At 42.2% G+C, this 18,651-nt stretch overlaps 2 protein-coding genes across 8 annotated transcripts in view; both read right to left on the bottom strand.

Annotated features, from left to right (window-relative positions):
- Positions 1 to 8,088, bottom strand: part of LOC147180601 (receptor-type tyrosine-protein phosphatase mu) — a 212,088-nt gene extending 204,000 nt beyond the window's left edge. For 4 of the 7 annotated variants that reach the window (XM_086072921.1, XM_086072929.1, XM_086072939.1 and 1 more), the window contains exon 1: positions 7,615 to 8,086. In XM_086072921.1, the coding sequence (XP_085929047.1) occupies positions 7,615 to 7,687 (73 nt within the window). In that variant the 5' untranslated portion in view covers positions 7,688 to 8,086. Of the gene's footprint in view, positions 1 to 7,614 lie in introns of all 7 variants that reach the window. The other 3 variants (XM_086072904.1, XM_086072911.1, XM_086072893.1) reach the window with 2 other exon arrangements.
- A 3,169-nt stretch (positions 8,089 to 11,257) lies between these two features.
- Positions 11,258 to 13,906, bottom strand: lrrc30a (leucine rich repeat containing 30a). The gene has a single exon (XM_086083287.1). It carries the CDS (start codon positions 13,834 to 13,836, stop codon positions 12,937 to 12,939), a length of 900 nt encoding a protein of 299 aa, XP_085939413.1. The 5' UTR covers positions 13,837 to 13,906; the 3' UTR covers positions 11,258 to 12,936.
- Positions 13,907 to 18,651: the final 4,745 nt, after the last annotated feature.

Below are 18,651 nucleotides of genomic sequence, written 5' to 3'. Positions count from 1 at the left end.
TCAAGACATTTGTGTGGATGCACAAACACACGGAAAATTAGAGGGAACAATTTAACCCCAAAAAAATCCACACTGAAAAATTCTATAGACAGAAAATGGGGGCACCGACACTCCCCCAAAAAATAAAATGAAATTATTTTAAAAAATTGGTCCCCCCCCAAAAAAACTATATGCTGAGAAACCTTGGATTATCTACGATGGCAGCAGAGAATGTTCCTGGAGTGAACAAAATTGTGTTTTTTGTAACGTCTTGTTTTGTGGATCAGATCAATAACGCCATTGGTCGATCGTCAAATTATGACATTACATCCGATCAACGATTTTGCATAAAATACAAAATATCTTCCGATCCGATCCAGCTAATCAGATCTATAGATGGTCTACTCATTATAATGTATACTGTAAGTACATTCCAAAAGTTTGGACACAACTTCTCATGCAATGCATTTTCTTTAGTTTCATGTCTATTTACATTGTAGACTCTCACTGAACGTTTTCAGTTATTTACCTTTTCTAAAGTACATAACTTCACATGTGTTCATTCTTAAATTGTATGCCTTCAGTGAGAATTTACAATGTAACTAGTCATGAGAATAAAGCAATTGACACATTGAATGAGGTGTGTCTAAACTTTTGGCGAGTAAACGTCGTGATAGTGAGACAATACGAAGCAGTTCATGTAGTGAAAGAATGAAAGCCACTCACATTGTTTGGGGGGGGGGGGTTAGGTGTTACAAAAGCAAAAAAAATATTAGCATTAAAGTCACTGTTGTGCTTGACATGCTTGTTTTCACTAAAAGCTTTGTTTTCTCCACTTTTTATCAGAAACAGGTGTTTTTTGATGAAACTAACCATCGTTCTACTGAACGGAAAACAGTAGAAAAACTTTTTTTTCTGGTGAAAGTAGATAATCTACTTTTTGTTTTCGCAAATTTGATGCGAATATTGTCACAGAACACAATATTCTGTGGCGCCTGAGAGATCCGTCAAAATGCTCAAAAACGACTGACAATATAGAGAATTAATCAAACGTTGGCCTTTTCCGAACTTTGTAAACCAACATGGCGACAAAAATGGGGCACCCCCCTTTAATAATTTTCATTCTTCTTCCTCCTCCTGGTCATCATCATTAATAACAATGGAGAGCCTTGGAGCATTAATTAGTGCACTTCTACTCAACGCCAAGCTACCTACGATGCACACAGGCGCGATTCGCTGCATACCAACTTGTTTTTCCCACCACATTTTTTTTTCCTTACACGTGTTGACGCGATCGCACAATTGTTCAAGCGTGCCTAGCAGACACACAAACAGTCCCCACGCCGCTCGCTTCATTAGACAGCCCCTGTGTCGGCCCGCGTGCAATTCATTAGTTTTCACCCCTTCCTTCCTCCCTCCCTCCCTCCTCACTCCGTAATTAGAGTGCCTCTGTTTGTCCGGCATCCTTCACTCAGCCGCATCATCTCAAGGCCAATTATCATTCCGCGGCAACAGCTCCCTCATAACGCCACCGCCACCACCGCAGCCTCGAGAGTCGACTTCCAAACTATTACGGCCTCTCAAGAATGTAAATAAAATGGCTGGCAAATCAGCGGCTAATGATCGAATGTGGAGTGGCACCCGCGGGACCTGCGAGATAAGGACTGATGAGTTTGCGCCACGCTTGCTTGGAAGAGCTCAGGATGGGCTGCGCTTATTTTACACCACAATGGCTATTTTTGGACAGGTTTTTTTTTTTCCTTCATAGCAACTTCACAATCTTTGTGGCTTGTTTTTTTTAATTTTCAATGCGATACAGTAGGATCTTTAAGGTGGTAGTAAAATATAGAATTCAACCCAAAAATACGCCTGTAAAGCCGGAAGCTAAAAGAGATCGTGACAGGACGCAAACATCAAAGTGAACAAAGTACGGCATGGGACTATTTACAAAAATTTATTTTGGTAGAAGCCGCTTGACGACTTTCTAGCTATATCTGGCGACTTTTTTTTTTTTTTTTTGTCAAAAGCGACTAGCGACAAATCTAGCGACTTTTTTCTGGTGTTCAGCTTGGGAGACAGCCAATCTACTCCCTGAGCCACGCAGCTCCTGCTCTGTGTTAGTATATCACTCGTGTCAGCTGGAATCTGTTTTTGGTCTCCTCTTGGAGATAAGCAAACAGTAGGAGGGGCGTAGCTCAGGTGGTAGTTTGTTTTTATTTGTTCAGTGTCTCCCCAGCTGAATGTCGCGAGTTTATTCCTCAACCCTTGAGTGACTTTTATTTTATATTTTCCAATTATTTATTCTACTCTCTTCCAAATATAAATATTTGCCTACTCTAAAAATCTGTCTATTTGGTCCCACTCTAAATAGAGTCAAATTTATTTTACAGAATTTACTGTGTACCACACAAAACGTTGCTCACATGTTTCTGTTGCCATCTCTACAGCTGCCCGTTTAAGCAGAAAACTGGGTTGGGCCTGTACTGATTCCGCTTTCTACCGCAATGCTGCAATTTGTGCTTTCTGAAACAGCCACACATCAAACTTTGCTCAGGTCCTGTTTACTTCCTGTTTAGATCTCCACAGCAGACCATTCAGGTGCCAAACTAGGTGGGCCTAATAGTGTGCTCTACTTTTTGCTACCAAAGTCAAAACAGATTTGCTAAAGTTTTACTCACTGCAGTTTTCTCACTCTGTATTTCTAAAACTTCCAAACTAATCTGCCTCAAATCCAGGTTTTATATCCCGACTTTCAAGCCAGAACATACTTATATTAGGAATGGCGAGTGTGATTCCCTCAAGCCAATTATTACAGTCCTCTTTGTCATTCAAGACAGAGGCTTCAGACACTAAATAATATGCAAATTTAGCTTATTTACATCCTAAGTATTTTTGTTGGGCTTCTCCATGTGGTTAAAAAAAAGCATAATTCTTCCCCGCCAGTCATCACATCAAAAGACATGTTTAAATAGCAGCACTTAGCATTTGAGAAGTTCTTCAAATTTCTCCTCAGGAAGTGAAATCAACCGGTTACAATCAATCTATTTTTTTTCCGAGGGGGGTAGAGGGGGAGGTCACACCACAAGCGCCGCGTTGGGCAAAAAAAACAACGCTTTCCACTGCCTTCATTACCATCATAATAAAAGTGTCTGAGAAGCAAAGTTACAGAAGAATGTAGAAACCTCACTGACTGCTTTGTACTATCATCAATCCTCCAACATGGTTGGGAGGAAGAGAAAAAAAATCATGCATATTTAAATTAATTCTGCGCCGGCTCCCACAAAAGGAAGCTGCCATCCGTCAGGACACCTTGCGGAAAAACTCTATTAAATCCGAGTCAGCTGGGAAGCGAGGGAAAAAAATGAGTGAAGAACTAAATGATTGCTTCCAATTAAGTTGTTTATCTCACCGAGGAACGTCTGTGCTGCTTTTCTTTGGTCCGAGTGTGCACGCCAATCAGGCCCGACTGACTCAGTCACTCAGGAATGACGAGCCATGATCGGCACATGCCTCGTCCCGGGAATAAAGATAGGCAACGTTACAAAAGACAAGTCTCTCTGGAATTTATTGTGTTGGGTCTCAGGAGATATTATATGAAGGTAGTTAAATCCCTAATGCTGAAATGGTTTGTTGCACAGATGGAAACATAAAACAAGCAGAGGGAGAAGTACCTTTAGTACATGAAAGTTACTCGACTAGCACAGAAAACAATTAGTTAAGGCCCAATCAAGTTTGCCACCTAACACGGACTGCTGTAGATCTAAAAAGCAAAGAAGCAAAATTGAAATATTAATAGTCAATACCTGGCAGCAGAAAGCAGAGTGTGCATACTTGCCTGAATCAACAGGTTGCTGTAGACCACAGGTGTCCTCAGGGACCACTATGTTGCATGTTTTACATGTTACCAGGGTTTTTCCTATGTACAAAATTCAGAGGCGGCCACCTACATCTAATTTGCTTGCCACCTGCAGCCTGACAGACTGATATCGCTTAACACAGCGCTCCAGCTCCTGTGTGATAGAGCTCGGCAGCAACGTATTTTAACTGCAGATGCAGCATTGCGCCATTATGGAGGCGCAATATCAACAGCAGTGCACCCAAAAGACCTGAAGCAACAACTACTGAAGAAACAGCTTTTATTATTATTATCATTATTATAACATGGGTGTATTTTATGTTGCCTGTAAAAAATTAATCCCTAGCATTGCATGAAATTAATGGCAACACTGTATTCATATAATTTGCCATTTCTAGTTCCTGATTGCAAAACGGCTGCAGGAGGGCGACCGATAATGGTATCGTCACCGCCGCGAGTACCAATAACTTAAAACAAGACTGGTATTGGCACCGATACCGATACCTGGTATCGGTAGTCGTCCATAGTCAGGATGGTAACACCCTGGTCCCTCCTCCAACACGCCTGATTCAAATGAAAATGTTCGTTATCAGGCTTCTGCAGAGCTTGCTGATGAGCTGATCATTTCAATCAGGTGTGTTGGAGGAGGGAAACATCTAAAACATGCAGGATAATGAACCTTGAGGACTGGATTTAGAGAGCACTGCAGTGTAGACAAAAACAATTGAAACGAGAAGTAATGGAAGAAGAGTTAGATGAAGGATTTATTGGGGGGTTGCGGGGCGGGGGGGGGGGTGGTACTATTTGGCAGCAGAAAGTAGAACATAAAATTTGTACAAGTCGACTGCCTTTGTGGGAATTTTGTAAGGCTCAACCCACTAAGGGAGTAAAATTTGATGTGGGACTATTTTGAATAAAAAAATGGAGTACATAATGGAGTTTGGAGCTGGATTAATTTGTAAAAAAAAAAGAGTTTCGCTACTTGGCAAAGCAGATCATGCACTTACTAAAATAATGCCTAAATAGGCTGCTACGTGCATCAAAACAGGACATAACTAGAAAGGGAGCAATAATACAAACTAGGGGTGTCAGGCAATTAAAAAAATTAATTGTAATTAATTGCATAACTTCAATAGTTAATTCACGATTAATCGCAAATTTACTATCTGTTCTAAATGTACAATTAAAGAAATTGTTAAACTCTTAAGATAAAAGTTGAAAAATGTTAAACTCATAGAAATATGACTGCATCATTTAGTCATTGATACAGTAATTTCGTAATAATTCATAAAATTTTGTTAAAATTAAAAAGATGTACTGTACTGTAAAAAAACGTGTGTAATATTGATTTGTGTTTAAATCATTTTTCTGCCACTAGATAGCATTATTGCATTTGTAAGACGTGACAGCTCAGTGCATTTTTCTTTTTGTATTAAGAGCTATCTAATCTTCAACATGAAATAATGTGTGAAATTCTGCACAGTTTTAAAATTGTAAAATACAACTTGACCCCAGTCTCCACAAATATATGCATTATTATTAAATGTATTACTACTCAAATTTAACATGGGTGTGTCTGCTGCATTGCGACTGGAATTCCCCCAGTACAGACTTTCCAAGTAAGGGTGGTCATTAATCACGCGTCAAAAAAAAAATCTGTGGCGTTAAAGGAACTTTAAATTACCTCAAAATTAACGCACTAATTTTGACACCCCTAGTACAAACCAAACAGTTTGCTTCGTAAACTGTCATCTGTAGAGGTTAAAACAACAAAGGAGCAAAGTTTAGTATTGGACTATGTTTGAAATTGTGGACTTCACTACTTGGAAAAAGAAAGACTACACAGTACAAACTCAAGTTGCTGCCTAAACTGACTGCTGTACACTGAAACAGGAAGTAACTTAGAAAGGCTGCACAATTTGGTGCTGCCAGACCATTAAAAAAAAATTATTTCACTACTTGGCAGCACAAAGCAGAGTATGTACAAGTGAGATTTGCTGCCTCAATGGGCTGCTGCAGACATCAAAACAGGAAGTTAACAGAAGGGGAGTTTAGTATAAACAAATAAACCCAGCATATTTGTTTGTTTGTTTAAAAAAAAATGCATTTCACTTCATTGTCCACTGCAGATGACACAGTATAAGATCAACCAGCCTGTAACCTAAACAGGCTGCGGTAGAGAAAGTAAATGTGCATACTACATGCCCATCGAGTCTGCTGCCTAAACAGGTTAATTGTGGACAAAATACAGAAACAGGAAGGAAATAGGAAGTGGGTTTCACTAATTGGCAGCAGAGGATACAATTACTACAGGACTGCCTAAACGGGCTGCAGGAGAGATGAAAATGGGGAGCAACGACAATGAGAGAAAAGTTTTTAGTATGGAATTATTAAGCAAAAATGGATTTTACTATTTTGTATCAGAAAGCAGAGTACACATAGTTTGCCGCCTAAACGGGCTGCAGTCGCGACCAAAAAAAAAAACCTTATTTTTTTTTCAAAATGCCGATCCTTAGTAGAGACATCAGAGGAAAAACTTTTCAGCGGGAAAAATGGTCGCTGTCATCGTGTGGCGGAGAAAGCCAAGCCCGACACAACAAGTGATTTATTGTTGTCTCCCAGCATCAGAAGACAAACATGGAGGTGTGGGGAACCACAAAAAAAGCAGCAAAAGGTTTTTGAAATTTAAAGATGACTTCCAGGGGCTCAAACTGGGGAGAGGGGTGGACCAACACTCTGTGCGTGATCTGATTAGCACATGAGCAGTTAGCACGTCCCCCCCATAGCAAACACTCAAAACCGCCGCGCGGCTAATCCGTCACCTCGCTGGGGAAAGAGTGAAACATTGATTTCTTCCTGGATTACATATTTACACACACACATGCACACACACACTTGTGTGCAATTAAGAGGGTGTTTATCGACAGTTCCAGCACCATCTTGATAAATCTCTGCAACCTCACTCAAGTGGGAGAGGGCGATGAGGCACATTTATGTTGCATGACCGAACAAATAGCACATTTTAATAAAGAATATTACATGATTTAACAAGACTGTTCAAAGTTTCCTTCTGATCTGCATCCTCTCCGTCCTATGATGCTGTATGCGTGTGCAATACTGCCCCCAACAGCACCACTGAGGTAGCGCTTGTTGTAGTCAGTCAGCCAACTTTTAAATAGAGCTTTAAAAAAAAAAAAAGGTATTTGGGAGCTGGATCGATTAGAGCGGTCATCCATTAGTGCTCATCAGCGGCAGAACGGATTAATGTGCTCTTCTGGTGTCAATAAGAGCCCTTTAGGGACCCTCGGGCATTACATTACTAGACATTCCCAGAACTTTCTCCCCCACAAATCAATTTTACATGAAAATCATTATTTAGACTGGCGTAATAAAAACACATGATGAAAAAAATACAAAATACAAATTTGGAAAACACATTCATTACCATAAAGGGTGACTATTTCATGTAATAAATCCAAATATTTTAGCTCGACTTCGCCTTCTTATTTTCGTAGGTGACACTCGGGACGCGGGAATCCCTTTGAGGTTAATCACATTAGACAGGGCAACTTATAAAGATAAAGTTAGACGCACACAAACACTGAACTCCCTCAACTCGACCCCCGTCGCCGGTTTTTACGCGGCGAGGTGGTCGCACCTGTTCGGAATCATTCACGTATCGTCAAGTGTTAACAAATCATTATTTTAAAAATTAAAATTAAAAAAAGGGGGGAAAATGCTTTTAGGCGACAGTGAATGTATCAGGTGCGTTCACTTACCTTTAAAAACTTCTCCCCGGGCGGATAGCAGTAGCGTGATGGTGGCGAACCACCAACCGACAACTTTATCCATGACGACGGCGCCGAGGCGACCGCGGGGTTGGCAAAACAAAAACTCTTCGGCGCTTGTCTTGCAACTTGGACGGCTCGAATCCTTAAAAAAATATATATATATGAGGACCAAAAGAAGCTCCGTGGTCGACCCTCTTGTGCTTTGAGTTCTTTTTAGGCGGGCTGTCGTTGCCCCAATGCTGCTGCTGCTCCCTTTTCCTCTCCTTCTCCTCCTCGCTCCGAGTCCACACTCGTAGGAGGACTGTGAGTGAGTCGATTGCACACTTGCGCGTGGATGGAGCGAGTGGTGCCTTGGTAGCTCTGTATGGGCCGTGTGGCCGGGAGAGGGCGTGTGTGAGCGGGGCAGACGGAGAAGCGAACCGCGCCTCCATTACCATCAATCACCCCACCCTCCACTACCTCCTGGTGAAGACGACCAGGTAACCTGGTTTGTTTGAATATTTGTTCTCTCCTTTCTGAACATTACCGCATGATACTTCTTCCTTTCTTTCTTTCTTTTTTTTTGACCGCAACTTCCATGTGAATACTGATGTTTTCATGAGCTACCGTGCATCTTATGGTTTAATAGAAATCTACGTTCTAAAATGGCGTCTTCACATTAATACACACCTGTAGGTCGTCAGGCTGTAGAACAATTGAAGCGATTTTTTTTTTTTTTACAATAAATCATTTTATTTAGTGACTAATGAATACACGTATTGTTTACAAATACGTGATGAAGTTAACCAAAGCTATCATTTAACATGGAAAGTATAGTGAATAAAAAAAAAAACATGTTACATGGTGTGACGTCATAAAGAAGAGACGGGGAAACCAGTTCTCTATAAACAAAATTGAAAATTTAGTTTTAGCTGTTTAGAATTTTATTGGCAAGATGGCCTGGAAGTGGCAGGATAAAGGCGAATAACGAGTTTAATTATGTATTTATTTTAAGTTTAGTTTACAATGCCTTTACAGTGAATCTTGAACCTTTGCCATATATTAGCGATATTCAAATTTCAGGATTCACCTAAAATGCAATATACCTTTATATATTGCTGGCATCATTAAACGTTGTAAGTGACAATTTGGTGAATTTTATATTTTTCAAAAATCTATATTATTGGACCAATAGCATTGGTCAGTCCACACGGGTGTGCCTGTTATTTTTACGGATTATTGAGCAATCTAAAGTGTTTTGTTGTTTTTGTTTGTTTTGTTCTATGGCTAGGAGCTACACTTTGAATGCATAAAATCTATGTAAGGTGAAAATAGCTTGTTCTCTTTGATGATGCAACGTTAATGTTTGAACAAACATGCTGTTTTGGGGTATCATGAAAAGTGACTATTTGGGATGTACAAGGTTTTGGCCTGACGCCAGCCATATGAATTTTGGAGTTGTTAAATGTTTCTGTGCTTTTTGCACAACCCTGTTCTCTCATAAAGTCAACAGGTGTTTGAGCCGTTAATTGACCAATACATTTACAACAAGACCCTCTTCTATGTCTTTTGTTTTTTTTCCTGAAAATTAATGAATAGCTATGTAAAGGTGACCTTTCTAAAACAGCATATGCAATATGTTAGAGAATATGATTTAATATGCTTTGAAACATTCACCCTGTGACTACAGATAGAACACAGCTTGTTTTATTTGCAGTTTAAAGTAATAACAGTGGAGAAAACATAAACTTAAAAAGCATAAATGTCCTTATTGATACAGAGGATGCCATGTGACACTAAGCAGACATGATTTGTAGTTGTTGTGGCCGCCGTCTCGTTGTGCATTGTCATGCCTACAGCCCTTTAAATGACCAAGAATGTATAAAAATACCAGCTGGAGCACAAGCGTCTGCTTTATTCGCCCCACTGACATCCTGTACACATCATGTGCAGCTGAACCACTGATATTGACATCGACATTATACAAATCCATACTCCTTCATCTTATTTCTCCCAACCAGCAGCGACACAAATCCGTTAAACAGACATCATGAGCTAAATGAGAGGTAATAGTCAAGTGTCAACCTTCTGCTGTTTGTCAGTAGGTGCCATGTGAGAAGGGTTCTTCAGCGTCTTACGGTGCAATGGCACAGTTTCACACCGTGAACAGCAGGGAGGCTTGCTTTTTAATTATCCTCCTTGATTGTCAAATGCTCCGTGTGGCATCGATGAGCTGTCAAAAAGCATCCAATGATGTTCCTATGCTTTTTACTCAACTAACTTTTGAATTGGGGCTTGTTGATAAGAAGTGGCTTTCGGTTTTTCTCTGTCAGGGGTCAAGTCACTCGCATTGTGTGCCGCAGCTTTTACACCAGATGCCCTTTCTGATGCAATCCGCACATTTTTTTTTATCCTGCAGAGGCTAAGAACTATTATTACTTATCAAGCCAACAAAGTGTGACTTCAACTCAGTGAGCATAACCCTACAAATGTGTGTCTTTGTTGCGTTTGACTTTTTTGTGTGATGTTTTTGGTACAGGTGATGGGCAAGATGATGATAACCACAGCAGGAAATGCAACCATCTGCAACATAGAAAAGGATCTCGCCCGCACTGCACGCTTGTCACGCCTGTCTTCCAAAGTTACAGTATACAGTGAGTACACACTATGTTTGTTTTTACTCGACATTTTGTCATCAGTGTATGTGCAACGAGTCCTCAGTTTATGACTGAGTTGCCTTCTTACGGCGGCGACATGACAAATGTATTTTTATTGTATTATTTATTTTCATTAGGTTTTTAAAAAACAATGCATTCTTGTGAAAAACAACTAGGCGTGTCCCAATACAACTTTTTCACGAGTGTTAATTTCGTCAACGAAAACTAAACAAAAATAATTTCATCAACACACATTTTTCACCGGACTAAGACTAGACTAGACTAAAACCTTCATTAATAAACAATAACAATGCATTTTCGTCAACTAATGAAAACGAGACGAAAATGTACTTCACTTAATATAAACTGGACTAAAATCTATGGACATTTTAGTTCATGAACAAAAACCAGACCAAAACTGGACTAAAACTAAGACTAAATTAAAAAATGGCAGATAAAATTAACACAATTTTTCACTTGCGATGCGAATACTGTCCGATACCAATATCAATCAATCACTTTGATCAAGTGACACTTTTCAAACAAAAAAACAATAGTCAGCAATAGTAGTTATGAGAAAATATGATGAGAAGAGCAGGAGTGAAGTCTGAAATGGACTGCTTGTGTAAGAATGCTAATATCTGACATTATGTATGTAAACTGACATAATCTGATACTGCTTTGTTTTTTTTTGGTCTGATATCGGACCGATATCCAAAATCAATATTGGATTGGGACACCTTCATATACAACTGTGAAAATAAAATAATAAATTATAAAATCAAAGTCATAGATTAAATAATCCTAGTTAAAAATAACTATCTATGTAAGAAAGTGGACACTGCTATTACTTTGACACATGTAATAACCTGCAATTCCCAGCAGAGGTCACTTTTCTACCAAAGCCTTGGTGATGAACTGAGAAGAAAGACCAGAGAATTTTGGAAAGCTTACACATGATTGATCATGTTCTCAAAACAATCACAGAGCTGTATGAATAATATGTTTACAGAAATACATCAAGCAATAATATTACAATCCTTCTTGCGAGCAAACGTTAAGGTGATAAAGTCAATAACCTCTATCACCGATTTGGTACAAAACATGTGCAGAAAGTGACATGATATAGCCAGGTAAATAATTTGAAGTTATTTAATTTTGCTGTAATCTCGCAAACAAATACATTTAAAATAGACTGCCATATCCATTTTATCTCATATACTTACATAGACAATGACTTCAGTGTATTTGTTATGGATATAATGGGGCCCTCAAAAAAACGTGATTTGATAAAACAGCCCATTCTCACAAGAATTTTGTAGGCATACAGTATGTACCATATGTAGTTAGAAGAAATGTGACAATGCTACTTTGTGAATTAATACTTTAGCTGCAAAATACGCTTCATGTTGGCCTAACATGCTTTTTTTTTAGTGGGATGGAGGGTGCTTTACTGAGAGCGTAGAACCTTACTATCAGTACGAGTCCCTATTAAAACCTAGTGCTGGGCGGATGGCAATACCAAGCTTGATATTGATATTGATTGATAACTGTAATGAGATCAATGCCTTAGCTTAATTAGTTTTCTGTCAAGTATGCACTGCTGCAACGTTATCAAATATAGATGATTATTTTGTCAAGTCAAGGATTTTGGAGTTGATAAGTTATTTACACCTTATTTGTTGTATTAAAAGTAAAGTACATTAAGCTATACTGGCTCTGTATAAAAGAAAAACACATTAAGGTCATTAGAGGTCAATCAGATCTTGCAATTTGATTATGCGTCATTCTTCATTTTTCTGTGGCTATAATGGCCCTGGATCACAAAAACACTTAAAGGTCACAGTAACTGCTTCAGCTTTAGGAATTTGATGATGCATCCACATTAATTATAAAAAAAAAAAAATTGTATCACTACTATTATATCAAAACTAATGGACTTTTTTTTTTACTTTGTGTTGTGTCCCAAAAATACTTAAATGTCACAAAAATGTGTTTAGATTTAGCAATTTGATGATGCATCCAGCTTCATGAATAAAATGTATTGGCATTGCTGCCTTTGTATTAATTTGATATCAGATAAATATTAAACCTTGCAGTATCCCATAGATCCCATTTGAACAAGTTCCTTCAGTTCAAAAACGTTTAGCATTTAACACTTATTTATAATTAACTTCCCAGAAAAATGGTGTCACTGACATTTCCATTACAGTTTCAACCAGTCATTTTGGAATCCTCCCATAATGCATCTCAAACTAGAGGTATTTTTCGTGTGCTCCTTGTTGCATAATTTGTCCCCTTCTGCTTTACTGTTCTTTCCACTGACTGATCCATATGACCTGAATGCAACAAACAATGTGTATGTTACCCTCGTCCCCACCAACCACTCGCCACTAATCAGCCTCCAAATGTGGACCTGTGAATTTTTGCCGCCTCCTTTTAACCCTTAACTGCGGATTACGCTCACACGCGTACTCGGCATAGCTCGCGTGGTGGCGGTTTGGAGTTTATTTAGAGTCAACGACACTTTAGAAAATCTATTTGTGCACCGCGAGATGCCCTGTGATGTAATACTGATAGTGGAATCTGTGGTGGGGCAGGTATGTGTTTGAGGCGTGAGCTTCCATGTGTCCGGCGTCGGCCAGGTGCCAGCGTTGCACTCGTTGATGGTGCCTCACGTAGGTTTGAGGTAGTTATACAGGGAGCTCAGTCCTCCTTGCAATACCTCCTGAATGGGCTTGAGCAGGGGGTTATGTACAATATGGAGCCCCTTGTCCAGAGGATGGCAGGCCAGCTTCCTGAGCCTGATCAGCAGGTACATCTCCACCGGTACATTCTGCAGTTCGTTAAAGTCTACATTGAGGAGCTCCAAGGACTCCAGGAAGCACAGGGTCTTGGGCAGGGTGTGGATGCTGTTCCCCTCCACGATGAGGATCTTGAGGTTGACCAGGTCCTGGATCTGGTCGGCGATGGTCTCCAGGCGGTTGCAAGCCAGCTGGAGGAAGACCAGGCCCTTCATGCTGTAGACACAAGTAGGGATATGAGCGATGCGGTTGTGGCTCAGGTTAAGCTTAGTGAGGCTACGCATGGCGCCCAAACTGCCGGGCAGGCCGCTAATCTGGTTGTTGGCCAGGCTGAGCACTTCCAGGCAGGTGCAAGAGCCCAGCTCCTCGGGCACCTCGCTCAGGCGGTTGCGGCAGGCAAAAAGCACACGCAGCTTTTTGAGCAGACCGATCTCAGGAGGCAAGCTGGTCAGGTTGTTGCCCCACAGGTTGAGCACTACCAGGTTGTCCAGCCCACTGAGGGCTGCTGGCAGCGAGCACAGGCAGTTCATAGACAGGTTGAGCTTCTGCAGCTCCCGCAGCTCCCACAGCTCGGCCGGGGCGTCATCAAGCCCACGCATTGCCAGGCTCAGGGTGCTGTAGCCAAAGTGTACGGTGGCATGTCTGCGGATTCTCTCGGCGGCCGAGGAAAGGCTGCTCTGGTCGCTGCCGGTGCTCCTCCGGCCTCCTTGGTTGACGCTCACCTCGCTTAGCTCCTTGTTGGAGAAGCCGTGAGACTGTTTCCCGCCCATAGCCAAAAGACGTCTGCATTTGATTCCCTAACGCTGAGTTGTTGCTCTCTGGGACACATCAGTGGTGGTATCACTGAATCCTTCCTGAGCTAACACGGCACTGTGGGGGGCTTGCGCGTGGTCTGCTCGTCACAGACAAAGTGCCTGTCTTACAGGGTTTCATCCCCCAGCTGGCCCTGTCATTTGTCAGGTCCACAGATAGAACCGTGCTCCCCACCCACTATGCAAGTAGGGTGTTCTGTGTCAATGCCATGACCTCATACTCAGACACGGGGGCACATACACTACATGACAATTTACATACTTGTGTTGAACTATTCACCCCTCCGTCCCTGAAAAAAAAAACCTTTTGATTTAAGGCACAACCTGTGACCGGACATAATCTCCTTTGTCCGCCCTCTCGACCGGGACGGATATTCTCTTGTCGCGACTTAAACCTGACACCAAGGAGGCAGCAGCGAAAGTAACACTTCTCAGAGGCATTAATGGATCCTCCTGTGCAGACGTGCGTGCCGTTTTAAAGCTCAAGTGCAAAAGGACATGGAACATTCCACTAAGCTTCCTGGAAATGTTGACCACAAGGCGCTCCGTATTCCATCTGGTCCCTGATGGGCACCTCTCATTCACAGCTTTCACACTTTTTGGGAAAAATTAATTCCCCAAAGCCAGTTTCACTTGGCAACGTGAAATTTGGCATTTGTGTTGATCATGAGTAGAGCCAAAAAAAAAAAAACTTCCAGGAAGACTTTAGGATAATTTCAGCCATTAACCATTGGACCTTAACAAACAGACTTGTCCAAGAGATTTTGTCCAATTGCTACCAAATATGATCCTTGGACGTGGGCGACACTAAATTACAAAACATTGTAGTTTTCGTCATTACATGTGGACAGGCCATGGTAGTGAGGTTTGATGACTCGCCATGGATCACAAAACCTTTACTCCTCAAAATCTGAGGCGGTATTGCTGTTAAGGCTGTCAGCGTTCCCTGCTCATGACATTATGGTTTCCTTTCAAATTGCTTTCTCTGTTCTCCCTTAATAAAAGTGTTGAACCATCATTAATAACTTATATTCATTGTCAAGAGTTGACAAAAAATTATTCTTGCATCAGGAAAAATCACCATCACATTGTAGAACTTTTAAGTTTGGTCGATGCATCTTGATCCAATTTTCCGGCCGATGCTACAGAACCGAGGCCGCACTTAACATTGGCCTTAGTCATCGTTTCTACCAGTGCGCAGTAATCAAAAGAACTCGGATGACAGTTAGCAGCCATCTCCAACTCCGGGGTACTCGCCACATTGCCTCGCGGCTACGTCAGCACTTATGAGTGACAGCTGGAATATTGACTTTGCTGAATTGGACATTCGAGAGGGTTGGAGTGTGCTGCAGCTTGTCACAGCTGTGCATTTTTTAAAATAAATGATCTTTTTTTCTTTTTTCTTTTTTTTAAGTAATGCCATGTCGACGAGTACAATCTGTGAATTTATGTCCTAAAATCTTGATACAGTACAGGGGTGGTTAGGCAATAAGGCCAGAAGAAAGATAGTTATTTCATGTATTTTACATTAGTGATTCAATTATGAATTAAATGTAAATAAGTAAATACTGTATGTCTCCGAGTTTTTCAGTGCAGTTTTTGGAGTTTAAGGGACCAAAGACCTTTTTGGATTTGTTGTGTTTCTTATCATTACGCCAAATTAATCTACTTTTGGGAGCCCTCAACATGCACAAAAACGTTATTTTTGCAAGTGACGTTATTTTTGCAAGTGACGTTATCCTGGTATCCAGAACATGACCCTTAAGAACACACGTAGTTGGAATGTTCATTAGCTCCGGACAACACTTTTTACCCACGAAATTGGGTGGGCGTGTCTATCATGACCATTTTTATTTTATTTTTTTTTTAAAGAGCTCAGTATTGTTCATTCGGAAATGTCATCATCATTGCTCTTTATTTTATATATATATATATATATATATATATATATATATATGTATATGTATATATATATATATATATATATATATATATATGTATATGTATATATATATATATATATATATATATATATATATATATATATATTGTATGTGGGTGAGTATGTGTATGTGCGTGCGTGCGTGTATTCGTTAGTTCACCAAAAACCTATAAAAAAAAATCCCATACCGTTCACCTAAACCGAACACCGCCGTCAGGAGACCCGAGGAAGGACCAAAGAAAACAAAGGAAAGTGAAATCCAGCACCGACCAGACACCACCCACCGGGCCACCAACCAGAGTTCTTCACCAACCCCAGAAACATCTAAATTGCAACAAATCAGGGAGACCTCAAGAGACCAAAGGAGAGACTGAGGAAAGGAAGGAAGGACAAACGAAGCAGAGTGAGATCCACAGACACCAGCCTCCACCGATTCAATGACCTGAGGAAGAAGCAGATTGCGTCTGAGTTTCGATAGATGCTGGTGTGGTGGATCTGGCATGCATGAAAATCTCCACCAAAGAGGGGAGCCGTCGACCCCTGCGAGGACAGAGCAAGCGCAACACCTCAGGGCCCCCCAGGCCGCGGCAGCGCCAAAGGACGACCCCCGGGCCCCGCCAGGGCCACCGGCCGGAGAGCAAACCCAGGAGCAGGAGCGCCCCCCACCCCAACACGGCCCGCGCCCCCGACCCAACGCAGCAGGATGGGGCACTGCAGGCCCGCCAGGCACCCCACCGGCCCCCAACCCCCGCACCCCCCACGACCCCCCCGCCCGCCATCCACCCCAACCCAGCCCCAGCCGCCCCCAGGTCCCCAATCCCCCAGACACCGACCAACCGGCAGCCCCCCAGCCCCTGGGGACCCCCCGCACCGGCGCCGCACCCGCCCACCAAGCCCCCACCCACCCCACCGGGACCCCGGCGGGCATATGGGACCAGCCCGGCGGGGCGATAGGGCTCGCTCCCCGGATACTGGGGCCCGCCCGAGGCGCCAGGACGCCCACCGCAGCGGGGCGGGCACAACATCAAACCCCAGCCACCACCGCCGGCCCCCGGAGCACCGAGACCCGGGCCATGGATGGAGCCCCCGGCCCAGGGGAGGGGAAGGAAGGCGTGCCGGGGAGGGGGAAGGGAGGGGGGAAGGAGACGACAAGAAGGGCAGGGGGCAGCGGCAGGGCCGCAGAGAGAGGGGGAGGGAGGAAGGGTGACGAGGGAGAAGGGACAGGGAGGCGGAGGACGGGCGGGGAGAGGCAAGGGGGGAGAGGCAGCAAGGGGGAGGAAGGGGGAGGGGAGAGGGAACCACCGGGCACCCCGGCGGCCCACAGGCCCCGAACCGCGTAGCCGGGCCCAGAGCGACGGACCGCGTATCATGACCATTTCATGATCATGTTATGGAAGGATGGAGGCGTGCAAGGGCTGTTCATTATTAACAATATATTTATTTTTATTTGCACTGCATCATACTGACAGCTGTTCGTAATAATTTGACCCTCTTGTGTATTTAATTCCCCAAAACATGTAAAGACGTTTTTAAACACTTTGTCCTTCCTTCCCAAAAACGTGTTTACATGTTTTTTGTTTTTTATGCAAGAGCATACAGAAGTTTTTGATGAATTTTCTGACTTGATGAGTAGCTTAAACGGACAGCAACGTTAAAAATCGAGTTATGGGAGCTTTTAGCCATGTTAAATGGCTAATTCCTCACCAAAAACATGACCAAAGTGGTGTTTTCCTCCATTCGCCCCTGTATGAGAAATTCTAGGTCATTCTGCTCTCCAAGCACCAGCCCCTCCCAACCTGCGAAAACGAGCAGTTGGCACTGTTTGACGTCATTAAGGTGCGGCCCCACCCCCGCACCGCCTCTGCAGACTAAATGCATGCCCACTTTCTCTGAGACCTCTCTCCATGGGATATTGACAAAAAGTAGCCTCTATCAATAAACATTCTGTCCGAATGATTTCAAAGCAATCAATTATCCTTCACATTTGCAATGCCAAAGTGCAATGACAATTAGCCATCTTAAAATCTCAGAAAGGTTTCTGGCAGACACTTGTGTAAACTACAAGTACAACTTTTTGTGCCATTGAACCTAACTGCTTGGTTGGTCTAGTCAGGTTAGCATGCTCGCTTTGTGAGGAGCAGGCTCTGGTTCGCAACCCATACATGGTCGTCTTTTTCCCCCCTTCTTTTCTTTCTTTCTACCTTCTTCACCCCTCCTCCTCCACTACGATTTCTTGTGGCAAGGAGCCGTTTTGTTTCAAATGTTTATTGAAGAATTAAACATCCATCCAATTTCCACATGTAAAGAAGACATGGTTGTACTATAACGGCTGGCAACAGGCGGCTCGGACGAAAGGGGCGCGGCAACCATACAGGGAGAGGCGGGGTTTTACTGAACCGGGCGTGTTACTTCCGCATTAGAAAAATAGCCAGCAAAATACGTAATATTCCACAACAAATTACATCGCCATGGTGTCAAAGGTAAGATTTAATCATTATATGCCTATAGTTAACTGTGGAAGGGCCGTGGTGTAATCCTTTTAAAGCAATGGTAGTCAACAGCCAGAAGGTGGCAGCAGAGTATAAGAGATCAGACAGAGCCATGTTGCCACTAGGTCTTTTTGTCAGTGTTTTTGCCAGGACTGTGAATATTGACGAAACTTAGCTATATTCTAATGCTAATAAAACGGAAACTGATACAAATCCCAAAAAAATTCTGATGAAAGGAGAGATTCAATTTTTTCTTTTTGAAGCTTCCATGTTTTTTATGGCTATAGAACACAATATTCTGTGGGCCTTGCAAAATCAGTAAAAATCCAGTAAAACAGCAAA

This window comes from Leptonotus elevatus, chromosome 1 (assembly GCF_054856555.1).
Source record: "Leptonotus elevatus isolate MCC_2025b chromosome 1, RoL_Lele_1.0, whole genome shotgun sequence".
Classification (NCBI taxonomy): Eukaryota; Metazoa; Chordata; class Actinopteri; order Syngnathiformes; family Syngnathidae; genus Leptonotus; species Leptonotus elevatus.
Note: the sequence above shows the minus strand (reverse complement) of the source record. Positions and strands in the feature narration are given on the sequence as shown.

Excerpts from the sequence above, each read along its gene's own strand:
- lrrc30a (XM_086083287.1), bottom strand. The coding sequence starts at position 13,836 with ATGGGCGGGAAACAGTCTCACGGCTTCTCCAACAAGGAGCTAAGCGAG.